This window comes from Parasteatoda tepidariorum, chromosome 1, assembly GCF_982258835.1.
Source record: "Parasteatoda tepidariorum strain Cologne lab strain chromosome 1, Ptep-v5.0, whole genome shotgun sequence".
NCBI lineage: Eukaryota > Metazoa > Arthropoda > Arachnida > Araneae > Theridiidae > Parasteatoda > Parasteatoda tepidariorum.
Genome location: NC_141755.1, coordinates 101,248,435 through 101,273,433, shown reverse-complemented (window position 1 = coordinate 101,273,433; position 24,999 = coordinate 101,248,435). Strand labels below are relative to the sequence as shown.

General features: G+C 27.3%; 1 protein-coding gene across 8 annotated transcripts in view; it reads right to left on the bottom strand.

Moving 5' to 3' along the window:
• Positions 1–9,089: 9,089 nt before the first annotated feature.
• LOC107449224 (ras-related protein Rab-34) overlaps positions 9,090–24,999 on the bottom strand; it is an 18,293-nt gene continuing 2,383 nt past the window's right edge. For 4 of the 8 annotated variants that reach the window (XM_087149601.1, XM_087149613.1, XM_087149607.1 and 1 more), the window contains exons 3-10: positions 24,719–24,813; positions 23,562–23,627; positions 23,042–23,143; positions 19,757–19,821; positions 17,819–17,946; positions 16,147–16,237; positions 14,365–14,479; positions 10,169–10,422 (exon numbers count right to left, since the gene is read on the bottom strand). In XM_087149601.1, the coding sequence (XP_087005727.1) occupies positions 10,311–10,422; positions 14,365–14,479; positions 16,147–16,237; positions 17,819–17,946; positions 19,757–19,821; positions 23,042–23,143; positions 23,562–23,627; positions 24,719–24,813 (774 nt within the window). In that variant the 3' untranslated portion in view covers positions 10,169–10,310. Of the gene's footprint in view, positions 10,423–12,222; positions 12,348–14,364; positions 14,480–16,146; positions 16,238–17,818; positions 17,947–19,756; positions 19,822–23,041; positions 23,144–23,561; positions 23,628–24,718; positions 24,814–24,999 lie in introns of those variants that run through there. The other 4 variants (XM_087149622.1, XM_087149629.1, XM_087149625.1 and 1 more) reach the window with 2 other exon arrangements.

The following is a 24,999-nucleotide window of genomic DNA, read 5'->3' as shown; positions in this document are numbered from 1 at the left end:
AAAAGGAGAGTATGGCATAACACAGGAGTGAAATGCAATATTAATGGAAAGGTTCTTAAGATTTTGTATCAACTGTAGAGAGTTAATTTTCAAGGCTAATTTTTCTCATTTTGTTTCCATTTTCTTGATTTACAAAGCCACTATCAATCACAACAAGTGAATCTTATTTTAGGTTTCTAGAAATTAGTTCTGACACGCTGTCACCAATTTTGAATTTAGTACCAGTTATTATATCTCCAGCCTGGTGGGCTGTTACCAGCAGTTCTTCACTTCATAAGAAGGCAATATAACTGACAGCTTTAGTATCACTTTGACAATATTTTTTTTCTCCACTTTACCGAGGTTTCCAACTTCACTTTCAATCATAACAAAGATATGTTAAGATCAGGGCTCGAAAAACAGCCCGTCCTCGACGTCCAAAAATTCTTCGCGGACAACGAATTTCTCGAATCCGACGTCCGCGCGGACGGCCATTTTCCCGTTAATGTTTGTAATAAATTTTCAATTTTTGTTATCTTACAAGAGTCTTGTAAGTTACAAGGCAGCAAAATGACCCACAATACAGCAACATACTGCGCATATATTCTCTGTCTGGGTTGTCAGCGGTTGAAAGGGGATTTGCAGCAATAAACTTACAAAAAAACACAATACGTACTGGTCTTAAACAAGAAGCTTTAAAAGCAATTATGAACATCTACCTAAATGGAAAACCCCTTTCAGATTTCTGTTCAGAAACCTCTGTAAATCATTGGCTTGATTGTGGAACTGGCAAACGTCATATTTGATTCATTTAGAAAACGCAGTACCCTTGGATAACTTGACATTCAAAACTTGATCCTTGTCATTTAAATTATTTCATAAAAGAAATACTAGGTTACTATTAGTAACCTAGTATTTCTTTTATTACTGTATAATGTAATCCTAGTAACGACTAATTCATTGTGCAATTTATATAAATGTTTGTAATAAATAGGAGAAAATTATATTTTTATTTATTTAAAGCGACGGGTTAGTTTCAATGGAGGACGGGTGCATTGTTGGACAAGCCGTCCTCGGGGACGGGTAAATTTTCTGAGTTTTTTCGAGCCCTGGATAAATATTAAATAACCATCTGAAATATTAATTCTTTCTGATTTAAACTATAAAGCTAAATTAACGGGTTGATTAAATAAATAAAAAGAAATATTCAACCAATTATTTCAGTCTCGCGTAATGTTATTAATGCATTCAAGGAAACATATTTTCCAAGCAAATAATAAAGGGTATAGAATCAAGAATATTCTTCAAAATGTTTAAGAATTTTTTGTCCCGTAATCCCTTTAATTTAATACTTCCTATAATACCCCATTTCAGCAAGGGCAATAAGTTTTGATGATCACCAATATATTTTGAAGCAGTGGACTTAATTACTATTATTCAATATTCTAATGAATTCACGCCTCTCTTTTATAATTTAAACTGTTAAAGAGTAATTTAGAAGTCCGTTTGGTACTGCTATTTTTTACTTCAAGAGGGAATAACTCAAAAACTGAAAAAAAAATGTCATTTTTACTAGTTCTTTTCTATCAAGCTTATTGTACCAAAATATGGAATTGATTTTCGTAAAAATATAAATGTTACAGAGTAATATGTCGTACGTTACGCAGGACGCGCTGTCACATGTATGAACCAGTGAAGTAATTATTCAAATATTTTAGTTTCAATTCTAACAAAATATGTTGGTGAAATGCTATCATTCTAACAATTTTATTGAAATAATTTGCTTAAGTTATGTAGCAAATCCTACATTCAACGAAAACTGTAATCATATAGTCTAAAATAATCGAATTTGATGATTTTTTTCCTTCCAATTTACTATTACAGCAAATTATGAGTAATTTAAAAAATGCGTTCTAAACGTTGTATTATAGAAAAACTAATTTTTAAAAAAAATTTGGTTTGTAACATATGTGTAAGTGTGTGATAAAATGAAGATTAAAATTTGTACAGTGTGCAATAAAAAGGACCATCCTCAATAACTTCTGATCTAACGATCGGATTTTCAAGATTCCATCTTAATGGTTTAAGAGGGTGACTTCAAATATGTTAAATAATTAGTGCAGACGATTTTTAAAGCTACGAAAACAGACACAAAAACGTTCTTTTTCTGAATAAACATACCTTTTTTTTTTATGATGGATTCCGATTTCTGACCCCTGAAATCACCATAATGTGTGAAATATGGCCCTTAGAGTTTGGCCCCCTTCATGTTAACCTTACTTTTTGCTTACTTTACCATATCTTGAGAATTTTTTAAGCGTACTGAAAAATATTTAGATAATTCTATGCAAAATAATTCCGCTTCAAAATATCAAATATTTATAATTTTTCCTGATAATAATATTTAATAATCCCGAAAATCCCTTTCATTAAATATTTTTAATTTGTTACAATTTTACTTAATAATGGTCGAAAAGTTTTGGAATTGTAAGGTATACAATTTTTTAGATCACTTTAAAGAATGTAATTTTTCATGGCAAAATACAAAATTTGAGCAGAATCGGTCGAATAGTTCCTGAGAAATAAATTTTAAAAATACGACTTTTTTAAAATCCCCTATAGTTTGGGGGTCAGTAATCCAAATCCATCATAAAATAAAGATATTTTAATGCAGATAAAGTACGTTTTTGAGTCTAATTTCGCAACTTAAAATATCGTCTTCACTAATTAATTCAAATGATTGAGATTACCCTTTCGAACCATTAAGACTGAGCCCTAGAACATGAAGATTCGATCAAAGTTATTCAGGATGGTCCGTTTATTTATTTATTTCGCCCACTGTACAATATAATGAAAAAAATGTATTAAGTTTATCACAGTCATTCTAAAATTCATTAAAAAATCTTTCTTCTTTAAAGACTTCTCTGTTGTTCCCTTTTAAGTGGTTGTATGTAGGGCTTTGTCCAAAATTTCCATTATTTCTTTTTAATGGATTTTTGACTGTGGACAATATGGCTTCTTCGATCGGAGGAAGAACCGGCCACAACTGTCGTCCATTCTATGAGATCTCAGCTTCTAATAAATTGGGCAACGTTAGGTATAATTTTGTTATTTAAAATATATTTTTTTGTATAATTTTATCACTTTATAAATACGATTTGTTTTCTTTGTTTGCCTATTTAAAAACATTTATCAATGTAGTTGGATCTGTTCTCGTTGGTGAAAATTTTGAATAGCAATAAAAAAATTATATATATGAAAAACAACAACACACAATTAGTAACCTTTTGGAGAGTTTCACGGTACATAGATATCCTAAATTGCATCCAATGGGGTTTTGTTTCATAATTAAAATTTGAAGAAATACATTATACAATTATCCTACAATGAGTACTAAGAAATTAAAATTTGCAATTTTTTCGTACAATAATAATGAATTGAAATTTTTTATAAAAAAAATCCTATTATCGCATTTATGAGTTTATTTCCCACTATGCTACAGATTTCTAAGTAAAAATCGCATTTCCGCCATTATTTAAAGTTTGGGTTCCTTGAAGATATGCTAAACGCATAGTGGAAAACGATACCAACGATTTAAGTTGCAGGCTTACATTTTTAAAAGTTATATTTAAAAATACATTTATAGCCAGTCTCAAAAGTATCGTCACGTGAGGACCATGGAGTAGGAGTTACAGCAGTCTTCTTGTATCCCCTTATCCATCAGGGGTGTTGAATAATTTTCCATATGAACACGAACTGAAACAATTATTGACTTGACCCTCAAAATTTTCTGAGAAAAAGATATCTCAACAGGAAATTGGTGGTAAAGGGCAAGTAAAAGAACATATTCTCGTTTTTCTCATTTACAAAAATAAAATAACCCTAGATTTTTAAAGAATATATATATTTTATTGCAAGGCAGTTGATTTATACCCTCGATTTTTAAGTTCATCCCGATAGGGGGCAACAGGTGCGGGACAAAGGGACAATTGCCCCCCTTCTGGCTACTACCTTAGTTCTAATGTTAGGATGACAAATTTTTATTTTTCATACTTTTTGCGGTGTAATATTCATTTAAAACTAGTTTCATCTTAAAGTATAAGTGACAGATTTTCTTAAAACATCCTATCATGCCTATAAATATCCATAAATGTTTAAAAATTCTTTTTTTGTCCAAAGTACTCTAAGTCAAACGCCTATATCTTGTAAACGTAAAATTAGAAATTTTGGACTTTTTTTAAAAATAATTTTTTGCCGTGTATGATTTATTTAAAACAGGTTTCATAAAATACCCATTTATGTCTAGAAATATTAATAGATAATTTCAAAAATTTTCAACCTTACATTAGCATCTATTTTGTTAATGCAAGGATGGGCATTTTTTGACTTTCTCTTTTCATAATTTTTTTACTCTGTGAGATTCATTTACTGCTAGTTTCATATTATGTAGCTGTAATTTTCTTTAAATATCCATTTATGACTAGAAACAATAATGGAATTCTTTAAAATTTCTTATTTTGCCCAGAGTACACGAAGCCAAAAGCATATACTCTGCTAACGTAAGGATGAACATTTTGGGATATTTTTATAGTTCTTTACTGTATGGAATTAATTTCAATTTCAATATATGGGTGTCATATTTACATAAATATCCATTTATGTCTAGAAATATTTATAACATTTTTTTTTAAATTCTTATTTTTTCTAAAATATGCCATATAAGGCTGGGCATTTTGAGATTTGTTCACATTTTTGCTGACTTAGGGAGTAATAACGTAAAGTTAAACATTTTGTTCATAATTTTTGCAACATGGGATTTATTTGTTACTTACTTCTTGATTAAAATATGGGAGTCATATTTTTGAAAATATCCAAATTTAGATATTTTTATATCAGTTTTTAAATATTATTAAGCCTAAAAAGCATGAGCATATGTAGCACAAATGAAAGAGTAATCATATTGTGATTTTTTTTAATATCTTTTGGTCAAGGGTCATTTGTTTGAAACTTGATTCATATTAAAATATTGGCATCATATTTTCTGAAAATAAGTCAAGAAATTTTCATATTTTTTATCTTTAAGTGCCTAAAATGGCTATAAAAGCCAGGATAGCCTAGTTTTCAGAGTGCTGGACGACTCCTTGTGTAGTAAATGGTGTTGAGTGCACGTTAAATCTGTCGGATCACAAAGTCCTCCATGTTCTCATAACATATTATACCCTTGGCGGTGCTGAATTGGAGATATGTATGGGTGTGGCAGAAGTCAAATTCTTGGAGATAGATGGCGCCACTGGAAAACAAGAGCTCGCGACCCCTTTGTTTTAATGGTCGACAACAACAAAATGGCTATAAGATATCACGAAAGAGTGAGTTTAGATAGGTGAACGCAATAACCTTATGTTACTTGACATAAAAAGTTTTGTAAAAAGTGAGAAATAATTTTTATAAATATCTATAAAAATTTTATTTCGCTTTCAAAATCACAACACTACTTTTATAAACATCATTCATGTGATAACAATAAGGGTATAGACATGTAAAAAAGATTTAAAAAAAAAAGTAATATTATAACTACAGTACACAGAATAAATGCAACTGCATAAAAAATATTGCAACAGTAGAAATATGAATATATAGTGGGCAAGTGACATTGCAATAATTATTCAAAAATATTTCAAACTACAAAAGAGACTAGTATATTCATACAAAGCATGATAAATATTATATTTGAATTTTGATTCAATAAATCTTTATAAAACAAATATGAAAAATATTTTTTAAAATATATATGAAATGCATTGACTAGAAAAATATTTTCTTTCAAGAATGTTATCACTGAGAAATACATTTAGATGCCTAAAAATTGTATGACATAAAATAAGAGATAATAAACTAAATTAAGTAGATTTGAAAATACAAATATGCAACGAAAATAATACTGATTTACATTTCAGTTTATAAGTATATGATCAGCCCAGAAGTTTAAAGTGAAAATCGGTCTTCAACATAAAGTTAGAATAATTTATAAGTCTTATTTTTTACACAATTACTTATTAATACAAAATTTTGAACTACTAATAAAATAATTATATAAAATGAAAGCTAAACTCTTAATATTTTAAAATACTACAGAGTTTCAGAATACATTTTTATTATTATACGAACAGATTCTAATATACAAATCAATCTCTTTTTGTAAACAATTTTTTTATAAAAATGAAATAACGATTTTTTAAAATTATTTTTAAAGTTATGTTTAACCATGTGAAATAATGCATAATAATATAATTGAATTATAACTATTGAGCCAAACTTTTTTGTATGCTTAAGTTACAGTGGATAAAAAATGTGAAAAATTTAATTGTTTTAAGTCTTCGTCAAATTATTAAAAAATAAATGCCATAGGACATTTACTAAGTTTTAAATTGTGCTGATAAGTAAGGTGATGTTGGTTATGGTAATAAAGGTTGTGGAGAGTAATAAAGAAATTCATTTCATTCCTAAATGAAAAGAACAACACAAATCAACAGAAAAAAAAGGTGAATTCTTGTATAAATGGGCGTTGATGATTTTGAAGAATCTCAAATTTTAAAGCATCTAAGTTATTGCATATTGTTCCATTACATAATAAATTATGCATAAAATAAGATAGATAGTTAAATAATTACAAATTATCAATATAATTGTGATCAGAAGAAAGACATACTTAATAGTGGCGACAATCATAGTAAAATGAAAATAAGTGGTATATATATATATACACACAATATATCATTTATAGAATTGTATGATTTATTCCCACTAAACATTTACAAAATAGTATAAAGGAATTTTTAACTGACAATTACCTTATATTACTGACATTTAACAATTAAAAAAATGATGTATATTAAGTTTGATAACCATATTATAAGCCTCCAACCTTTATTTATATCAAACAATTTCAAGCACTTAATTCTATGTGCCTATTTAAGTTTTAAAATATACACATTTATCTCATTAAGACTATTTATTCAATTAAAACAGTTTGAATTGAATAAAACTTAGGAGTCTATGAAAATATAACAGTGGATAAAATCTCATATATAGATTCCAAGTTACATAAGCTCCTGGCAACAGAATTTAGGGCCTCAAACTACAGCACTATCTCGATAAATCCAAATTTATCTGCAACGTCAAAGCAGCCTGACACAGATTATTGTTAAAATTTAGCTTAATGTGTACAGTACAGCAAAAATTTGAAAACACAAGGCACTTAAAAATAATTAACAGAAACATTATGTTGTTGTAATTGATAATTCAAAAAAAGGAATAAATACCTATGCTAGATGGGGAAAGTCTTTAATTGTGCTAAAAAACTATCCGTCAAGTCTTATGTCAATTCAGCTTTATAAATTTGATGAGAAGCAAGTTTAGAAATGCTTTAAAAGGATGGGTAGTAATTAAAAATAAATAGCTCTGCTTAATATGAGAACAAACAGGTGCACACATTAAGTACAATAAAGAAATCAGGAGAAAAAAATATTTATAAAAAGTACGAACTTGCAGATGATAATATTGTGGAAATAAAATCTTTTTACTTCAAAGGGAAAATTAATCTGCAGATGTTGTAATATTCTGCAATGCCCTCTGCAGTGCAGTAGGGTTTCTGCTACCAGGCATAAGTTGTTTAGCTTACTCCAAAATTTTGGAAGCTACAATTGTACATTTTATTTACAGCAAACAGTTTTTTACATATAAAAACCACTGTTGATTGACCATAGTAAAAAATACTTATTACAATAAAATTATTTAAACTTGTACCATAGCAGAAAAGAGTGGAAATAAAATAACATTTTTAATATAACTAAACATTAATTAATGTGATACAACCTGACAATAAATGCGATATTTAAATAAATGCATAAATATTTTAAGGCACAATAGCCATTGAAAAAAAAATTATAATGCCATTGTCTAAAGTAATTTCAATAATACAATAATAAAAAATTGGCATGTAAGTTAATATCCAAATAATATAAGAAATAAAAATTCAATGGGATTTCATAAATGAATTTTAAAATTTGGTCATTTTACTTTAACAATTGTATTGTATTTACAACAATTGTATATTTGGTCTTAGTAAAACACTTTTTAAACTTAAAATTTAGATAATACATAAGTTGATGGAATATTTAAGTAATTACATAATAAAGAAATATTGGAAGTTTATATGTACATATGGAATTGATTGCTTACTACTTATTATGAATAAAAGATATATAAATATGTATAAAAGATGATATATAGCACAATACACTTTTACACAATGTATAAAAAAAATAAGGCAATTTTTTTTAGCTCTAAGTAGGTTTCAATGTAAACATAACAAAAGTAATGAAATAATGTATAGGTTAAGAAGGTTTTGTTTAGAGGTTGAAACTTCTGGGAAAATGATAATAAAAAATACTGTCAACAACTGGTAGACATTTTTTTAAAAAAAAAAAGTGTAGAGACCAATCAAGTACTGAAAGCACTTAATATATATGGGCAGTTTCAAAGATAGTGTCGTTTTTGTATCAGTGACTACAAAAAATAATTTTTTTCTTTAGAAAAAAAAAGACAATTTGTAAATTATAAAATTGTTCATTAAAATTTATAGAATAAGTAAATTGAAATAAAAATTACATGCTTTGAGTGCATAATTTTACTTCAAAAACCAAGTAAAATTACATAAAAATATAATTTTCTTGAGTCACTAACACTAAATTCTCCCTTTTGAGCCTTTACGTTTTTGTGGGATGTAGCTATTTTCCTTCGAAAAAAAATGTGTACACATAAAAGGAAGTAAAGACTACAAATTCTGTTTAAATATCACATTGTGAAAATGGTTTTTAATATTGAAATTCTGTCACTAGTTTAGGATTTTAAATGTCTGGTCCGAACTTTTGATGTGCAAGTGGAGCACTATGTCCAAGTACTTTACTTTTTTAAAAAGTACTTATGCCTACAATTTAGAGGTAATTTTATGAGGACTGTGCATCCTCATTATGTACCTCAATCCCTTCAAAAAAGTTTCAAAATATTACTTATATTTTTTGTCTGAATTGAAATTTTTTTTTCCTCGTGCATTTTTATAAAACTAAGGTGAGTTGGATAAGAAACTACAAGCCTTGTTTTCCTGTAAGCTATAATTAGCAGACCAACTCCAACAACATATACATAGCTGCCAACATGAATAGGAAAAAATCCAGCAGATTTTACGAAATAATATAAACTTCATGATAATTGTTGCATAATTTAATAAATATTTTACACGTAGGGAATTTTAGAGATTTTTAAAGTCACCAAAATATAAAAACTGCAATATTTTCCAACTATAATTGACATGAAACATATTTGAAATGTTATGCATTATGTTTACTTATAATTTTGAATATTATTAGGCATTTAATTCAAAGATAGTTGAAAGATTTTTTTAAAATTATTTAAAAGAGATTTTAGTATTAAAATAAACTGAATATTTAAGAACAAAAAAAGTTTTGAACAGATTTCTATAAATGAGGTTTACTTCATTACATATTAGTAATACTTATTTAAATATTCAAGCAATAATCTGTTTAAAAATTCTATTTCGATAGGGATTTTTTCGATAACTTACTCAATTTTAGGGAATTTTCTAAAATGCACAAAAATTTAGGAGAAATTCAATTAAACCAGTAGATCAGGAGAAACTGGTAAATTACAGTAGTCTACTGGAAAATCCAGTACAGTTGGCAGCTATGCATAGATCATTTTGCTTGTAGATAACATAAAAACTTGAAGACAATTAATTGACACTATTTCTAAAAATGCTCATATGATTAAAATTAAAAATAAAATTATTAAAATCAGGGGGTGAAAATCTATATTTAATTGACGAAAAACAAGAAATTACTAAAGCTGTAATTAATCACAATATAGTAAAGGACGGATTTAAATAATCTAACACTAGTTTATTTAAAGATGAAGCTTTAAGGCTGATTTAATTCTTAATGGTTATGATGATTCTTAATGAAGAATAAGTGAAGTTTTATGACTTCATATTTTTACTAGTATTAAAAATACATATTAAAAGCAAATATTGTTAAATATAATTACATTAATATCTATAAATAAGTAGTTTTTATTGGCTTAAAATATTGTAAAAAAAATACTGTAGAAGAACAAAACTAAAAATATTGTGCGAAATTAATAACTAAGCTCACCTTACTACTAATAAAAAAAAATACGTAAATAATGCATAGAAAGTAATGTAAACCATATTTATTAAGTAGAATAATTGAATTTTTTTAAAATGAAACCCGTAACTCTCACAACAAAATAAAAGCAATCCAAGAGGTAACTCTTCTCTCTCTGCAAGTCAAGAGCCGCAACCTGACACACATCTTCCTTTCTTTCTCTTCGGACTTGCTTTGCTGATCTCTATAAATAGTAAGATGTTACACAAAATATAAAAAGACAGAAAATGTTAAAACAGATGAATAATAAATTTTTGTTGCATTTGTTAAAATTTAAGACATTTCTTTTAAAATTGTCAAACATTGTGACACATTCACATAAAAAATACTGAAGTTTGATCAATTTAAAATGAGATATGTAAGCTGCAGTCAAGCATGGCACCAGACAGGGGATCAAGCCACCCCGATATGGGAGCTCAAATATATTAATTCAAAATATTTGAATTAAAATACATTTCATACTTTATATTTTTTTTCACACAATTTTTTTCCAATGTGTTTCTAAGAAACTAAAGTCACTAATTTTGATACCATAATGTGCAGATTCATTTACAACTCTATTTCAATATTTCTATTCATATATGAGCAATTATAATTGAATTTATTAGTATACATACACTATTTAAGAGCAAATTAAAAAAAGAAAAAGATTGACAGAACAAACTTACTCCTTCACTTCTTCCAAATAATTTAAAGACAGAATTCTTTGAGTGATGTCTAACAAAATACTTTTCGTTACTCAATGCGGAGAAAGTGTGCATTATAGTCAGTCTCAAAAAGTGTGATAAGAGAACAATGGAGTAGGAGCTAGGACAGTCTTCTTGTCTCGCCCTATCCCTCAGGGGTGTTAAATAACTTTCCATATGGACACAAGCAAAAGACTTGTCTATCAGAATTTTCTGATGAAAAGTGAGCAGTAAGTGGTGGTAAAGTGTAAGTAAGAAAATATTCTCATGTTAATGTTTTTAATTTATTCTTACCGACAAAAAATATAAATAAATAAATGAAAATAAAAAAAAAACAATTTATATATTTAAGAATGTAATTATATTTCTTTTCAAGATGGTAGCATTTTCCCAAAAATTTTTAAATTTGTCCTGATAGGGAGGCTATCGATGTCTGACAGGAGGCAATTGCCCCCCCCCCTACTGGCGCCGCCCTTGCTTGCAGTCTTTCCGTTTAATAGAATGTGCATAAAGGCATTGCATGCAATGTACAAATAAGCAAAGTGGGAACATATTTAACTATGCATGTTACTAGTGATATGAAAGAAAAATCTCAAAAAGCTGTAGAAAGTGCAGCTTAAATACTTGTTAAAAATAAAACTACCTAGTTATAATTAAAAAACAAACAAATGCTGCATTAAAAATAAGGATAATTCTTTTTTTTTGTTTCGAAAAATATTTATCTTCACTAAATATAATTTTTTTTAAAATTTATACATAAAGACCAAGCTAAAAAAAGCTGTTTATTTTTATATTAACTATCAGATCGTTCTTAGGTACGTTAAACAAAAAAAATAAACACAAATGCTAAGAATAAAAAAAGTAAGTAAAGCACACCAGATTCAATAACAGCTCTGCTTTCTATTAAAAATTTCGAAAGAGGTACACACTAAATATAATAACATAAACACTAAATTTAATTAATTGTAAAAATACCATAAAAGCTTTAGGACAAGATAATTGGAACAAAGTGGCATTCTATATACAGTAATCTCTGCTTAATGTGTTAAATTTGTGACAACGATTTTAATAACATTAACAGAGTGATAACAATAAAAAGGAAACCAAAATGACATAAATTGGAGAGAAAAATTCACTTTATATTTATGCAAAGCATTTCTACTTTAACATATATAAATGATACATAATTTAAAATTGATTATCAACAATTTTCTCTCATAAGTTCACTCATACACACAATGCTTTTTAAAGATTGATGCTGTATTGCACTAAACATTTCAAAACTTTCATTGCATTCCTCATTTCAGCATTTGAAGAAGGGGGCATTTTCTTCTGGTTTGTCAGTTACAACATCTTTTTTCCTACAACAATCTGGTAAACTTCTGATTCCATTAATATGAAAGCATTTTCATCAATAGGATACCTGCAAATGACGTAGTGTAACCATCTCGATCCTGGTTGGTTGTTAAAACGTGGCATTTGTTTACGTTAGCAACTGTTCCTTCCATCCTATTTTGAGTAAGCCAAACTCGATTCCCTTCCCTATCAGTTCCCTTAAATGACATATTCTATATTCTTTCACAAAGATTTCGATTCTTTCAATATATATTTCTTACTTAACACAAAGACAGGCACGAAGTCACGTGCAACATGAACAAACTCATTATGCATCGAAGTTGCCAGTTACACAAAGCAAAAATATATCACGTTCACAATAAAATACATAAACAAATAATAAATCTAATTTAAGTAAAAGAAGTAGAAAAGGATTAAATTTCAACTAATTCGATGTGCGATACGGCTCAGTATTTGATTAGCTTATCATTAATTAACATTCTAAATTATGTAGAGAAACTTAGCTAAAGTTTAATAAGTCATTTTGTTGAAAGAGATTATCTGGCAATGATAATAACTGACGTCATAGGTCACATGTGTGGGTATGGGAGGTCTTCTTCTTAAAGTGCAAGTACCTAATTTTCATCCATAACTGGAATTTTTGAGATGTCAAATCTGAAGGATGTTCTATAATTTTTTCAGTTTTCTGGCTCTTTTTTTTTCTTTGTTAAATCTTGCATAAGCAAAGCAGTTTCATATCGTTTCAGCAGAAACTTGATCCCATGAAGTTACTAAGAGGTGCACTGCATCAAGATTGTTAGTTATCATGACTAAATGTTTTAAAATGTCAATCTTTTGTTTCATGTTAAACTAGTTCACTTTCTGCCATTCATATTGTAACTCTATGAAAGTGAGCAATGTATTAAAATGATGACAAGCTAGTTCATAGTTTGAATAAAACTCGCTATTCCAAAAGATGAAAGAAATCACATTTCATTAACAGCAAATTCGCACACCCCAGAGTTCACCTGCAGTTAAAGAAGTGGCAAAAAAGAAATTGAATTCTAGCATAAAAGAAGTAGAATTCTTGGCAATTCAAACATAAGCATTAGCACAGAGAAAGAAAAGGCTTCTTCTAAATACAGAGAATAAATAAAAATAAATGAAAAATAAAATAATAAGAATGAACTAAAAAAAATTATAATCTTAACTGCAATCAAATTAAGCGGAAACTACTGTTATATATATGTTTCAATCATTTATATGCTGTGGCAGTCAAAATCACATTGAAGTAAATTTACTGAAACAAGAAATAAATACTAACCCCCTCAGGGAAAAATTTTTTGTTTTATTTATTTACTTCATACTAAAAGGAATTTAAAAAAATAAAAAAGGGGCAATACAATAAAAATTCAAAAAACAATGTAACACGAACATTTGTGGCAAATGAGCATTAATGGTAACCTATGAGTTGAATGATGAACATTAGGTATAAAAACACTATCTTGAATGCATATAAAAACATTAGGTGTACACATGTGTAAGCTTGTCAATTTCTTGTAAAATAAAAAACTAACAGTAAATTTGTTATATTTCTGCAAAATTTCAAAACTTACTGTAATATATAAGGTATTATTTTTTTTAATCAGACATTAACAATTTGTTTAGATAATCTAATAACACTAACTGCAAAAAAAAAAAAAAATGTAACACGATACAGAGTAAAAAGTACAGAGCAGCTATAAAATTTTTACATCTCTTATAAGGGATTGTTAGTGAATAAGTTATTACCAGATTTTTGCTCCTTTTTATTATTGATAGAAATTATGATTATAAAAACTAAACCTTAACATATATGACGCGAAAAGGGTTAAAACATAAATTTTGCCTCCACTTGAGAAAGTTTCCATAGAAAGTCAAGCAAAATCGTACCTTTGATACCACAAAAATAAAATTGTAAGCAATCCAAAGTAAAAAATTACAATTTGATTTCGGTTATCACTATTGCGATATGATTAGAAACTTGGTTAAAAAAATATTTTATAAACTCACTGTTCATTCAGATCATTTCTTCTGAGAAAAAAGGAAAGAGAATTGATGCTTACTTACTCACAAAATTTTCATTTATTTTAGCTAAATCTACATCAGCTGTCTCTTTCAAAATATCTTCACAAAACGTAACAGAAGCAATGCGTTGGAAAAGGGCATCAATATTTTCACCTAAATTTTCAAAGACTCAATTTGTATATCAAATCAATAATTTAAAAAGCAATCTTTAATAAATATTTAAGTATAAAAATACTAGAATTGGTTATAATTGACTTCTGAATTGAAAGTATGCTAAAATAAATTAATGAGAATCTGCATATTAAGTTAACCTAATCTAAGTTATATCCACATCATTTTGCACATGTCTAAAACTTTTGTGCAGTTACTGTTTATTAAGTGCGAAAAGTGTCAATGTGCAAAAAGTGACACCATAGATTGTTCCAGATGAATAAAATATCACTTCCATGTTACAAAGAACATTTTTCTCTACAGAACAGTAAAGCTTAAGCACAGTACCATTCCTTTTGGGTCAATAAGCATAATTTTACCTTTAAAAATCTGCAGGTAACTTTATTGTACGCAATTGCGTTTCTTTGTTGTTGTAACTGTTGTTTGTTCAAAATGACTTACTTGTCTAAAAAAAAAACTTTAAAAAAACAAAACAATTCTCAAGTATTATAGCAACTTTCAATTTCAGTTTTAATAACTTGTTGATCTTTCTTAATTTCAGAGATAGATGATAAAAAAGAAGATCAAGGTTAAAACTTCAACCCAAGTACTGACATTAAGTAATGAGTTAACTGACATTTCACTTGCCTGTTTGGCTAAAAAATGCACGCACAAAATAAACAAGAAGTGAAATTATGTGTCATTTAAAAAATGACACAAAGGCCACTTTCCAAACCCTAAACAATTTAGATACATTATACATATATTTTAAAATGCAAAATAAACACTATCAAAATTGTTTTTAAATTATTACAGAGGTCATATATAAGTTAAGAACTTTGTTTTTTTTTCTTTTTTAAATAAAATAAAAAAATGGTGTTTTCTGATTTATAGTCATCATTGTTTCTTTTTATAATTACTATTGTTGTACACAAAAACACATTTTAAAAATAAAAACAAAAATTTTGGCTTTAAATCATCATGTGTTTGCTTACAAAATGTGTTCTTACTTAAGGTTATATAAAAATATAAGTAATACGAAAATGTTTTTGCAATAAAAAGTAAAAAATCTTATTGTTCCTCCAAAATTCTAGAAATAATATTTTTTTTTTGAAAAATATTATTTAAATTTTATATTTAATATTATTTAAAATGTTTCCCTTTATTATTTATTAATTCATAGAAAAAAAAAATATTTTATGTTTTTTTTAAAGGTGAGGGGACCATAATTAGACTTTTGCAATAATAATTAAAAACTGTCTAATAATGCAATAACTGCCTAATAATGCAATAAGAGTCATAAAATTTTAAATTTTAGAGTTCTTCATTGCTGGACATTGATTTGTATACTTAAATGTATGGTCCTAATGTAAAAATTATTAATATTAAGATAATCGTGCGATAAAATATTCAAAATTGTCATTTTTTTCCCTTCAAGTTTCTCAAAAAGTTTACATTTTGAGAAAATCACTTATACATATATATATATTAGATTGTTTTCAATTTTTTAAGTTTGCTTTGTTTTTAAAATCACTTAAAAAGGCTAAAAATTATAATGAAGTTATAATAAAAATAAATAGAATAGTATTCATAAACTAAATAATTATAAAAAAAGTTACGAATTACATTAGAATAAAAGAAATGCAAAAAAAAAACTGAAGAATATAAACCTGTTTTTGAAGATACTGGCCAATATTCAGCATTAATTGTGTTTGCTACTTTAATAGCCTCATTTTCTGTCAATTTATAAGCAGAATTTGCCTGAAAAAAAAATCAGGTATTAAGAAACCCTAAATATCAAATTTTAACCTAAATCAAATTTCATAGCTAAAAGAGACATTACGTTATTTAAAAGTCAAACATTAAAACATAAAACCTGAAAATGCTTATAAAAGAAGTTTTGCATTTCAAATAATTTTTGTACAATGGTTATAACTGTAAAATATAAATTGTAACACAATTTTAATTCTGATACAAAGCTGGAACTTTTTATTGTTCTTCTTACTCTTTAGTGGTGTAATAGACTGTTATAGGTATTGATTAATTTTTAATAAAGTCAAATATAATACACATTAAGCTTAAAAGTGCTACTTGAGCAACTTTTAGCTTTGCTTTTTGGTTTTGCGATTGAGATCTTAAATCTGTTTTACAAAAGCTCGTTGTCGCATAAAATAAAAGTTTTTTTCGTAAATGTTATTGTTATAGCCACTTTATAAATTATGTGGACACTTTTTCAGAAATTGAAAGTTACACTTTTAATAATATATGCAGTCAAAATATGGCAAACATTACAAGGTTCATATCTAAAATGAAGAAAAATTTTAAGAAACAAGTGAAATAAATTAATTTTTAGAACAGTATAAAAGATTCATAGCAGACTGGTGACTCCAGCCAGTTTTGTGAATTAGTCACCTTGTGGCTACAGAGCCACCAAAGATAGAGATGGAAAATATAGAATTATAGCTTTGCCTCCAGTGTAAGGCACTTAAACTGTGGTTTTATTTATTTTCCTTTGACGAAAGGGCTCCAAAAAAAAAAACTCTTAAATAATGTGATTTTAAAAGTTAAGCATGCACATACATAACCTTAAACCAAGTGGCAGAGTAACTAAGAAAAAATAAATACATAATTAAACTCTGTCAATATTTCTTAATGTTTGAAAATGCTGCTATGCATCCATTCAAATTATTCAAAAGCAATTTAAATAAATTATCTAAAAGAACAAAACAATATTTTCACATCGTAATACAGAAATCCTATAATAAATACTATTTATTACTAAAATTTTGAGATTAATTTACTAAAATTAAAATTTTTTTAAATGTTATTAGTATTACTTCAGTTAATTATATAAAATCCTTTAATGATTATAGAACTGAAAAATAATGTTTCAAGAGTTGTGATGCCTTTATAGGCATTACATATTTCCTAGCATTTAAAGATTTCTTTAACTTCCTAAATTAATACTTTTTTTAATCATTCTTAATCCAGTTTTCATTAAATTAAATTAATTATTTAGTTTTTACTACATTTTATAAAAAGGGAATATAAATATTTAATTCTTTTCCAAACATTTAATACAAGGGCTAATTTTTTTAAAATTCAAAACAAATGCATAATTTATTAAGTCTTGCCACGACTTAATTGAACATCAAAATCTATTTTTAACTCTTTATTCGTTAATTTCTCTAACCACAAAAGTTAATTTAAATTACCAAGCACTCAGAAACTTCTTGTTTCTGTTTAATAAATAGTATGATTACAATTTAAAAATTCAATAGAAAAATTAATAAAATATTAATTAAATTGAGAAACACCATGATAAAATATATTAAAACTTACAACTGCATCTTTCTTGGTACCAACTAAAAACAACAATGGTTTGCTAGTGCACTTTAAAGTTTCATCAAGCCACTTGGGTATGTTATATAACGATGAGAGGACACAGAAATCAAATACTAAGATCACAACTGCAATAAATACATCAAAATAAGAAAACAAAATATTGTTAAGCATGATTTTAGAATAATAAATAAATACAGCAAACTCTACCAAGGCAAATTCAGTTGTAAAGTTTAATTTTGTCTAAATTGGAAAATTTCTTATAAAAGCAGATTTTGCAGCAGTATCTGGAACATTTATTAAATACACAGAATATTCTTATTTTACTGAATTGACAAAGGTAAATGAATTTGGTAAATGATGATGTAAATGAATTTAGGCAAACAGAAAAATAAAAATTTAAAATAAAAACAAGTAATGGACCTAAAATATGTTTCTCCTAGATAAATACATGGCTTGAAGTAAGATTTCAAGACACTAAAGTCGTCACAGTAGACATTTTCTGGAATGTTCTTTAGAACCTTGGCGAAAGACTTTGTAATGTTCCATTGACCAACAACACCAATCAAGAACGTTATCAGACAAATTCCTAAATTTTGTTTACATTCTTGTTTTTTTGTTGTTGCTCCCATCTGGGTGAACCCATAGTCTGTCAGCAGGGGTAGAATTATCGGTTACTGCATCATAACACGTCTTTTTGGCCATGATTTAGAATTAGCATATATTACTCTTTCCTAGGATCTCTTAATAGTCAATATTAAACATTCAGGTTATGTAAATTGAATGGCTTCATTACTGACTTCTTCATGGCCTTCAAATAATGCGAGGGTAAACCGGTAGACTTGGCATTCTGATAAACACTAACCACCAAAAGCAATTTTTATCACGGGAAAGTCTTGATGGGAATCATTTGAGTGACTGAGAGACTAAATATAAGTTAACTGGCCTCTTGACTGGTCAAAGTGTGCTGAGATGTTCATTTGCATAAAAGAGAGACATTATCTACGATCAAATCTTACATACCATGTGTGGGATATAAATATCGACCATGTCAGCCTTCATCTATCAAAAGGTACCCCAAGATAGAATCGAGTTAGCATGTCTTATATACTAGTGAATCAATGTTTAATAATCTTGGTATTAGTTACGTCACACCATACGTCATAATATCTTAGACAGAGGTCTGTCTAGGTTTTTCTGAGATGTACCTATTTTGTGAAAATGTAGACATAATTTGTCAAAATTAAAAATTATATTAAAAAATCAACGCAAAAATATGGATTTATCTTACGAGATACAAAAATAAAATTTCAAGAAAGAGTATTTTGTGAAACTAGCGCTAAACGGTAGTAAATTTGGCCTGGATAGACCCCTGTTAGAGTTGAAGTAACATTAATCAAATACGATATGCAATATATTTCTACAATGAAGTCTGATTTACTTTTGTTATCACAATCTTTAATATATTTATTTAGAACTTTGATCAAGTAATGAATGATAAAAAAGAACACAATCAAAGCCATAAACTATTAGAGTTTGAAAAAAAAAACCCAAACAAAACAGTATTGGTGGTATCAGTATGGAGAGAAATCACGGTAGATGAAATTAAAAACCAATTTGTTAGATACAAACATATTGGTTTTAATTATTTTAATCAAACTTTTGTTGGAATTATTCCCTAAATTGGTAATGCTCATCAATTGGATATCAGTTATAGATATAGTTCATGCTTAAACATCAATCTATTAATGTGTAAGTTTTTATAATTTCATTTTTAACATAAATTCTGTAGTGGTTACTGCGAATGTTACTGCTTTATGGAAAATATACATTATATGAAAATGTTCAAAGAAAAATAAAAGACATAAAAACTAGTAATTTATATAAATAATATTTTGTTTTTAAAAAAGGGTTAGTAAAAATTTATGTAATGAGAACCTCTTGCTCCTCTGTAATATGAAGATGCAATGCATTTAAACTTTTCTTGTCCAGCTGTATCCCACCTAAAAATAAACAAGAAATCTTAACAAATCATAACATCAAAAATAAATCTACAGACAGAAAACAACAATATATATATAGTATACTCTCGATATCTCAAAGTTGGGACGCTAAAATGAAGTCAAGAAAATGAGTTTTCAAGAACAAGTTCTGAACCAAATATGTTCTAAAAAGTAAAAAAGTAATTCTAAAACTTAGAGTTGTGGAACATCAGAATATAAGTACTAATAAACATATTTGTATAATAGTTGACTATAAGTCTAAATGCAGTAATGATGAAAAAAAAACAACTTTAAAATTTTTTTTTTTTTAAAGAAACACAAAAATAATTATGCATTAAATATAAAATAATTAAATTACGATAAACTTATGAGTACTAACTACTAACTAATGAGTTCATTAAAAAAAACTCTGAGAACCGAAACTAATGAGTTCATTAAAAAAAACTCTACCATCGTGGCCTGTCAACATCGTTTTTGAAATTGCTCATTGTTCTCGGAGCATTTCATAAAACATTTTAATAAGTGGGCAGCATTTTTTCTTGAGACACAGTAATGTTGAGTGGTGGTATGTGATGATTTTTCTGAGAAAAAAAAGTTTTTTACTTCGAAAAGTATTCAACATAGGAATTCAAATTAATACTAGGTGGATATGCAATGCTAAGGGAAAAAGTATTTTTTTGATATAAAAGGGTTTTAGAGATATCAAAGTTTGCGATATCGAGAGTATACTGTATATGTGTCTATATATATATATATATATATATATGTAATACAAAAATTATAAATACTTTTGTATTAATAAAACCATTGAAACTCTTTCGTTTTCATAAAATGTCTTTGGTAAAGAACAGGTGTAGAAATTCTATTTTGGGACTTCAAGTATGAAAACATTGAACTATAATTAGATTTATATTGCAAAGGAGGAGTTATTTTTAGAATCTTGTCTCTCATTCACTTCCATATTAGGAAGCATTAAATGATTGTCAATAATGCGTAGAGTTACAAACTATGCACTGACTGAGCCTTTTCACCTCCAAATCTGTAAGTATTTAATGCGAGAGCAATGGTTTTCACATGTCTCTTGCTGATTAACAAGTTCCATAAAAGATCTGCCGGAACCATCCGGAGTTTTGTCCACACCCTCTCCCTTGTGGAGTGTGGATGTGAACTGTTATAACCACCAATCTACCTTTAAATAAACCTTTTTAGAACGTATTATGGCTTACGACTGAATCATTCAAGCTGAATACAACAATGATAACAAGGATGTAGCCCTGTTATTATATATATATATAAGATTGTTTCTAGCCTAATTTTTTTTCATAATAAATCTTACTAAGAAGTATAAGATTTTTAAATTAATTGCTTTCCGCAACAGGTAATCCTTGAAAATTAAATAGCAAATAGGAAAAAAAAGCTAGCAAAGCTAAAATAAAACACATTTTTCTATATTTCATTCATCTATAGAGGAACAAGAAATATCTTAAACAAAGTTTAAAACCAAATATATCTATAGATGTTTATAAATATTTTGCTTGGTTACACAAATTCTTTGGAAACTAAAAATCTGTCTTCCGACAGGAATCTGCTCAGTACACAGTGCTAAAGGCATCGATGAAAGCTCACCTTATTCACTAGACTTGAATGTAATGGATTTTTTTATTAGATTCATTTTGGAGACCAGGGTAAGTACAGTGATGTTTGAAAACGGGTTAATACTAATATAATTACATAAAATTTTATACACCTTACAATTAAAAAGGTTGATGATTATTATATAATAAATGATTATAAATGATTATAAATAACTATAAATATTTTTTTACGTACAATTATTTTCGAGTAAACAAATTTTACAATTGTTTTTAAAAAAATGTAACTTGAGAGATATGATAAATTGGGTGAAAAGTACAGGTAATGCATCAAGAAACTCAAATTTTCAATAGCATTCCAGACTGAACTATCGAAATATTATTTTCCAGATTTTCTTAATCAGTAATTTAAAAAAAAAGGAATATATAATCAAAGAAACCATGATATGATTTTATAACAAAAAACATGGTCTGCACTAGCTTGCATTCATAAGGTTTACCCATTTGAGTTCTTCGGAAAAAAGAATAGATCAAAAGTTATTCAACTGTGTTTGAAAGTATTTTAGAAAAGTCTTACTCTTGGATGAAAATGTTTTGAGATATTGCTATTTAAAGTTTCCAAACCATTTTTATTCATACACACTCAATAATGTAAAAAATAATGTGAGTTTCTCATTTATATTAGTTTCAACTTATACTTTTATGATGTTACAAATAAGCAAAACTTTCCGATTATCTAAGAGAAAAAAACTCATTATTTTTGTAATTTAGAAATAAAAATACTTAAAAGTATAAAATAAAAAAATAATGGTAAAAATTTATGTATGTAATAATAAGTAAATCAAAAAAACAACTAAATGATGAATCTTTAGTTTAATCCTAAACCAAAATAACATTACTATCTATGTTCTGTTATCTAAACTAGTACCAAAGCACATAAACCTTTTAACTCATAAACTAGTAACTGAAAGTGCAATGAACAAATGTGGTCCCATTGCCTATTTTAAACCTCTAGCATTAGCAACAATTCAAAACAATTAATATATATAAAAGACTGTTTTTTTGGCATAATTTTTTTAATAATAAATTTTACTAAGAAGTATAAGGTTTTTAAATTAATTTAATTTTTCTTCAAGTCCTTAAAAATTAAATACAAAAGAAGAAAAACGTTAACAAAGGTAAACATCCTAACTCATAAACTAGCAACTGAAAGTGTGATGAACAAATGTGGCCCCATTGCCTATTTAAAATCTCTAGCATTAGTGATTTGCATTCTGAAACCGACAGTAACTACAGGGACTGCTCCTTTATAGTTTGGAAAGGATAATCACAGCTGCTAAAAAAAAAGCATCATCTTTGTAAAGATGACACTTTCAGCTGGATTTCAAACTGAGGAAGAGAAAATGAATGGGTTAAGCCGTTTCATTGAAATCACTCAATTATCGTCATTATTTCTGAGCATTAGTTTTTAATTTAGACATGAATTCAACAAAATTGATCACTCCTTACTATACAATATAGTTCAGAGCTTAGTGAAAACACTTACTACTAATAATTAATAGCTAAATGATAAATAGTTGAATAATTAAAGGTTAAACATTAAAAATTATTTAAGATAATAAACTCACAGTTGTAATATGTAAGGAACTCCTAATATATAAAATTTTTCTGCTTCAAAATCTACCCCAATAGTTGCCTTGTAGTTTGTATCAAACGCTTGTAGACAAAACCTTAAAATGAATAAAAAAATTATGAATAAATCATGAGCAATAGTGAACAGGCTAATAAGAAATTGAACAATCGTAAAAAAAATTATTCTGTGCTATAGAAGCATTTTTAGAATTATCTCTAAAAAGGAACATAGTTAGGTTAAAAACTTCTGATTCTTCACAATTATAACAGAAACATAAAAAAAAAGAAAAACATATATATAAAAGCAAAACTTTTGACAAAAAAAGAAAGGAAAAAAAACAGGGATATATTAAAACTAATAAGCAATAGGTACATTAAAAAGAATTTTTTTTCTGCTTTCAATGCATTACTCTAAAAAGGATCATTAATAAGATCATTTTCTGATAATCTGCATTTACAACAGCAACATAAAAAAACAACATATATATACATAAAAAAAAGCATAACATTAATTACCGCCGGACAAGACAAGTTTTCCCAACAGCAACATCTCCAACAACAATGACTTTTGTCAGCCTGAGCCTATAAAAATGCAAATATAGTAAATGTTTTTTGAAGACACAAATATTGATAATTGAAGTTACATTTAATATGCAAACTGGAAAAAAGTCACATTTTCCCTGACATTAATTATTTCAATTACAGTAGAGCCTTGATTATCACTAAAAAGTCTTCGATTTGAATACTTAATCAAAATTGATTTTGAAGTTTTTTTTTTTCATGCATACTTATTTTTTTTCCTACTTAAATTTCAATGCCCCTGGCAACTTCGATCAATAATTAGTTTATGTTCCACATGGATTCGGACCTGTCTTTGCTGTTAAGTCTCTGTGTAAATATATGGTGAAAGAATCAACAACCAATCATGATTGAGATACCCGCACTATGCCATTTGCAGGTATCCCTCTGTCTGATGTAACAAACTTACTTCAGACATAAGAGGTCTTACTTTATTTGAATTAATTCATAGTAAGTTAAAAATGATTAGTTCAGTATAAAGTAACATATATTTTATAGTAGAACTTAAAAGAAAAAAAAACATGATTTAAATCTTCATAGAAAAGTCATAGGCAACTCTCTTACAGTTCAGGGGTGATTGTGAGCCAAAGTCAAAATTCCAGAAAATTTCTTGAGTTTAAAAAAAAAAAAATTTTTTAAACAAGGTTTTTTCCCTTTTTCTCAATATTTCTTAGTTCACTTAAAATATATTTAAAATTTTACACATACCTATGATGACCTGGAGAAGTAATTAAAATTTACAAATATGTCTTTCTTTCTTGAGTTTATGATTATAATAACTATTTACTGATAAAAAGTTAATATTAATCAAGAATATAAGCTTATAAAGTATATCTTTGTCTCTCCCTTACAAACAAATAAAATAAACAGTGTTTTTAAGTTCCACATTTGAAAATTTGATTTCCGGAAACTTCTGTGATCAATGATTTTTTTAAACGTCTGGACCTTCGATCTCCGGAAACTTCCGGATCACTGTTAGCGAAAATTGCGGAAATCCGGATTCTTTCCGGAGCACAATCAGCCCTGCAATTATTCATTTAAAATTACTTTAATAAGAAAAATACCATAAAAATGAGAGAGAGAAATAATCTTACATTTCACATTTTGAAATATTTATTTTATGGCAAGCACTGTGAATCCGGTAGGAAAAGTTCATTTCTCCATGTGGTGAACAATCATAGTTGTATGGCTAAAAAGCAATAAGTAAAATTTTAAAACATTAATCAATAAATAACAATGACATGTTTTTGTGAATCAAATCACTATTGACAACTAATATGAAAAGTTGCTGAAAATTATTTTATCATTAATTCTTTACTACTATAATACAATGGTCATTATAAGGGAGGAAGCAAACAGGACATTTTTTTCAAGG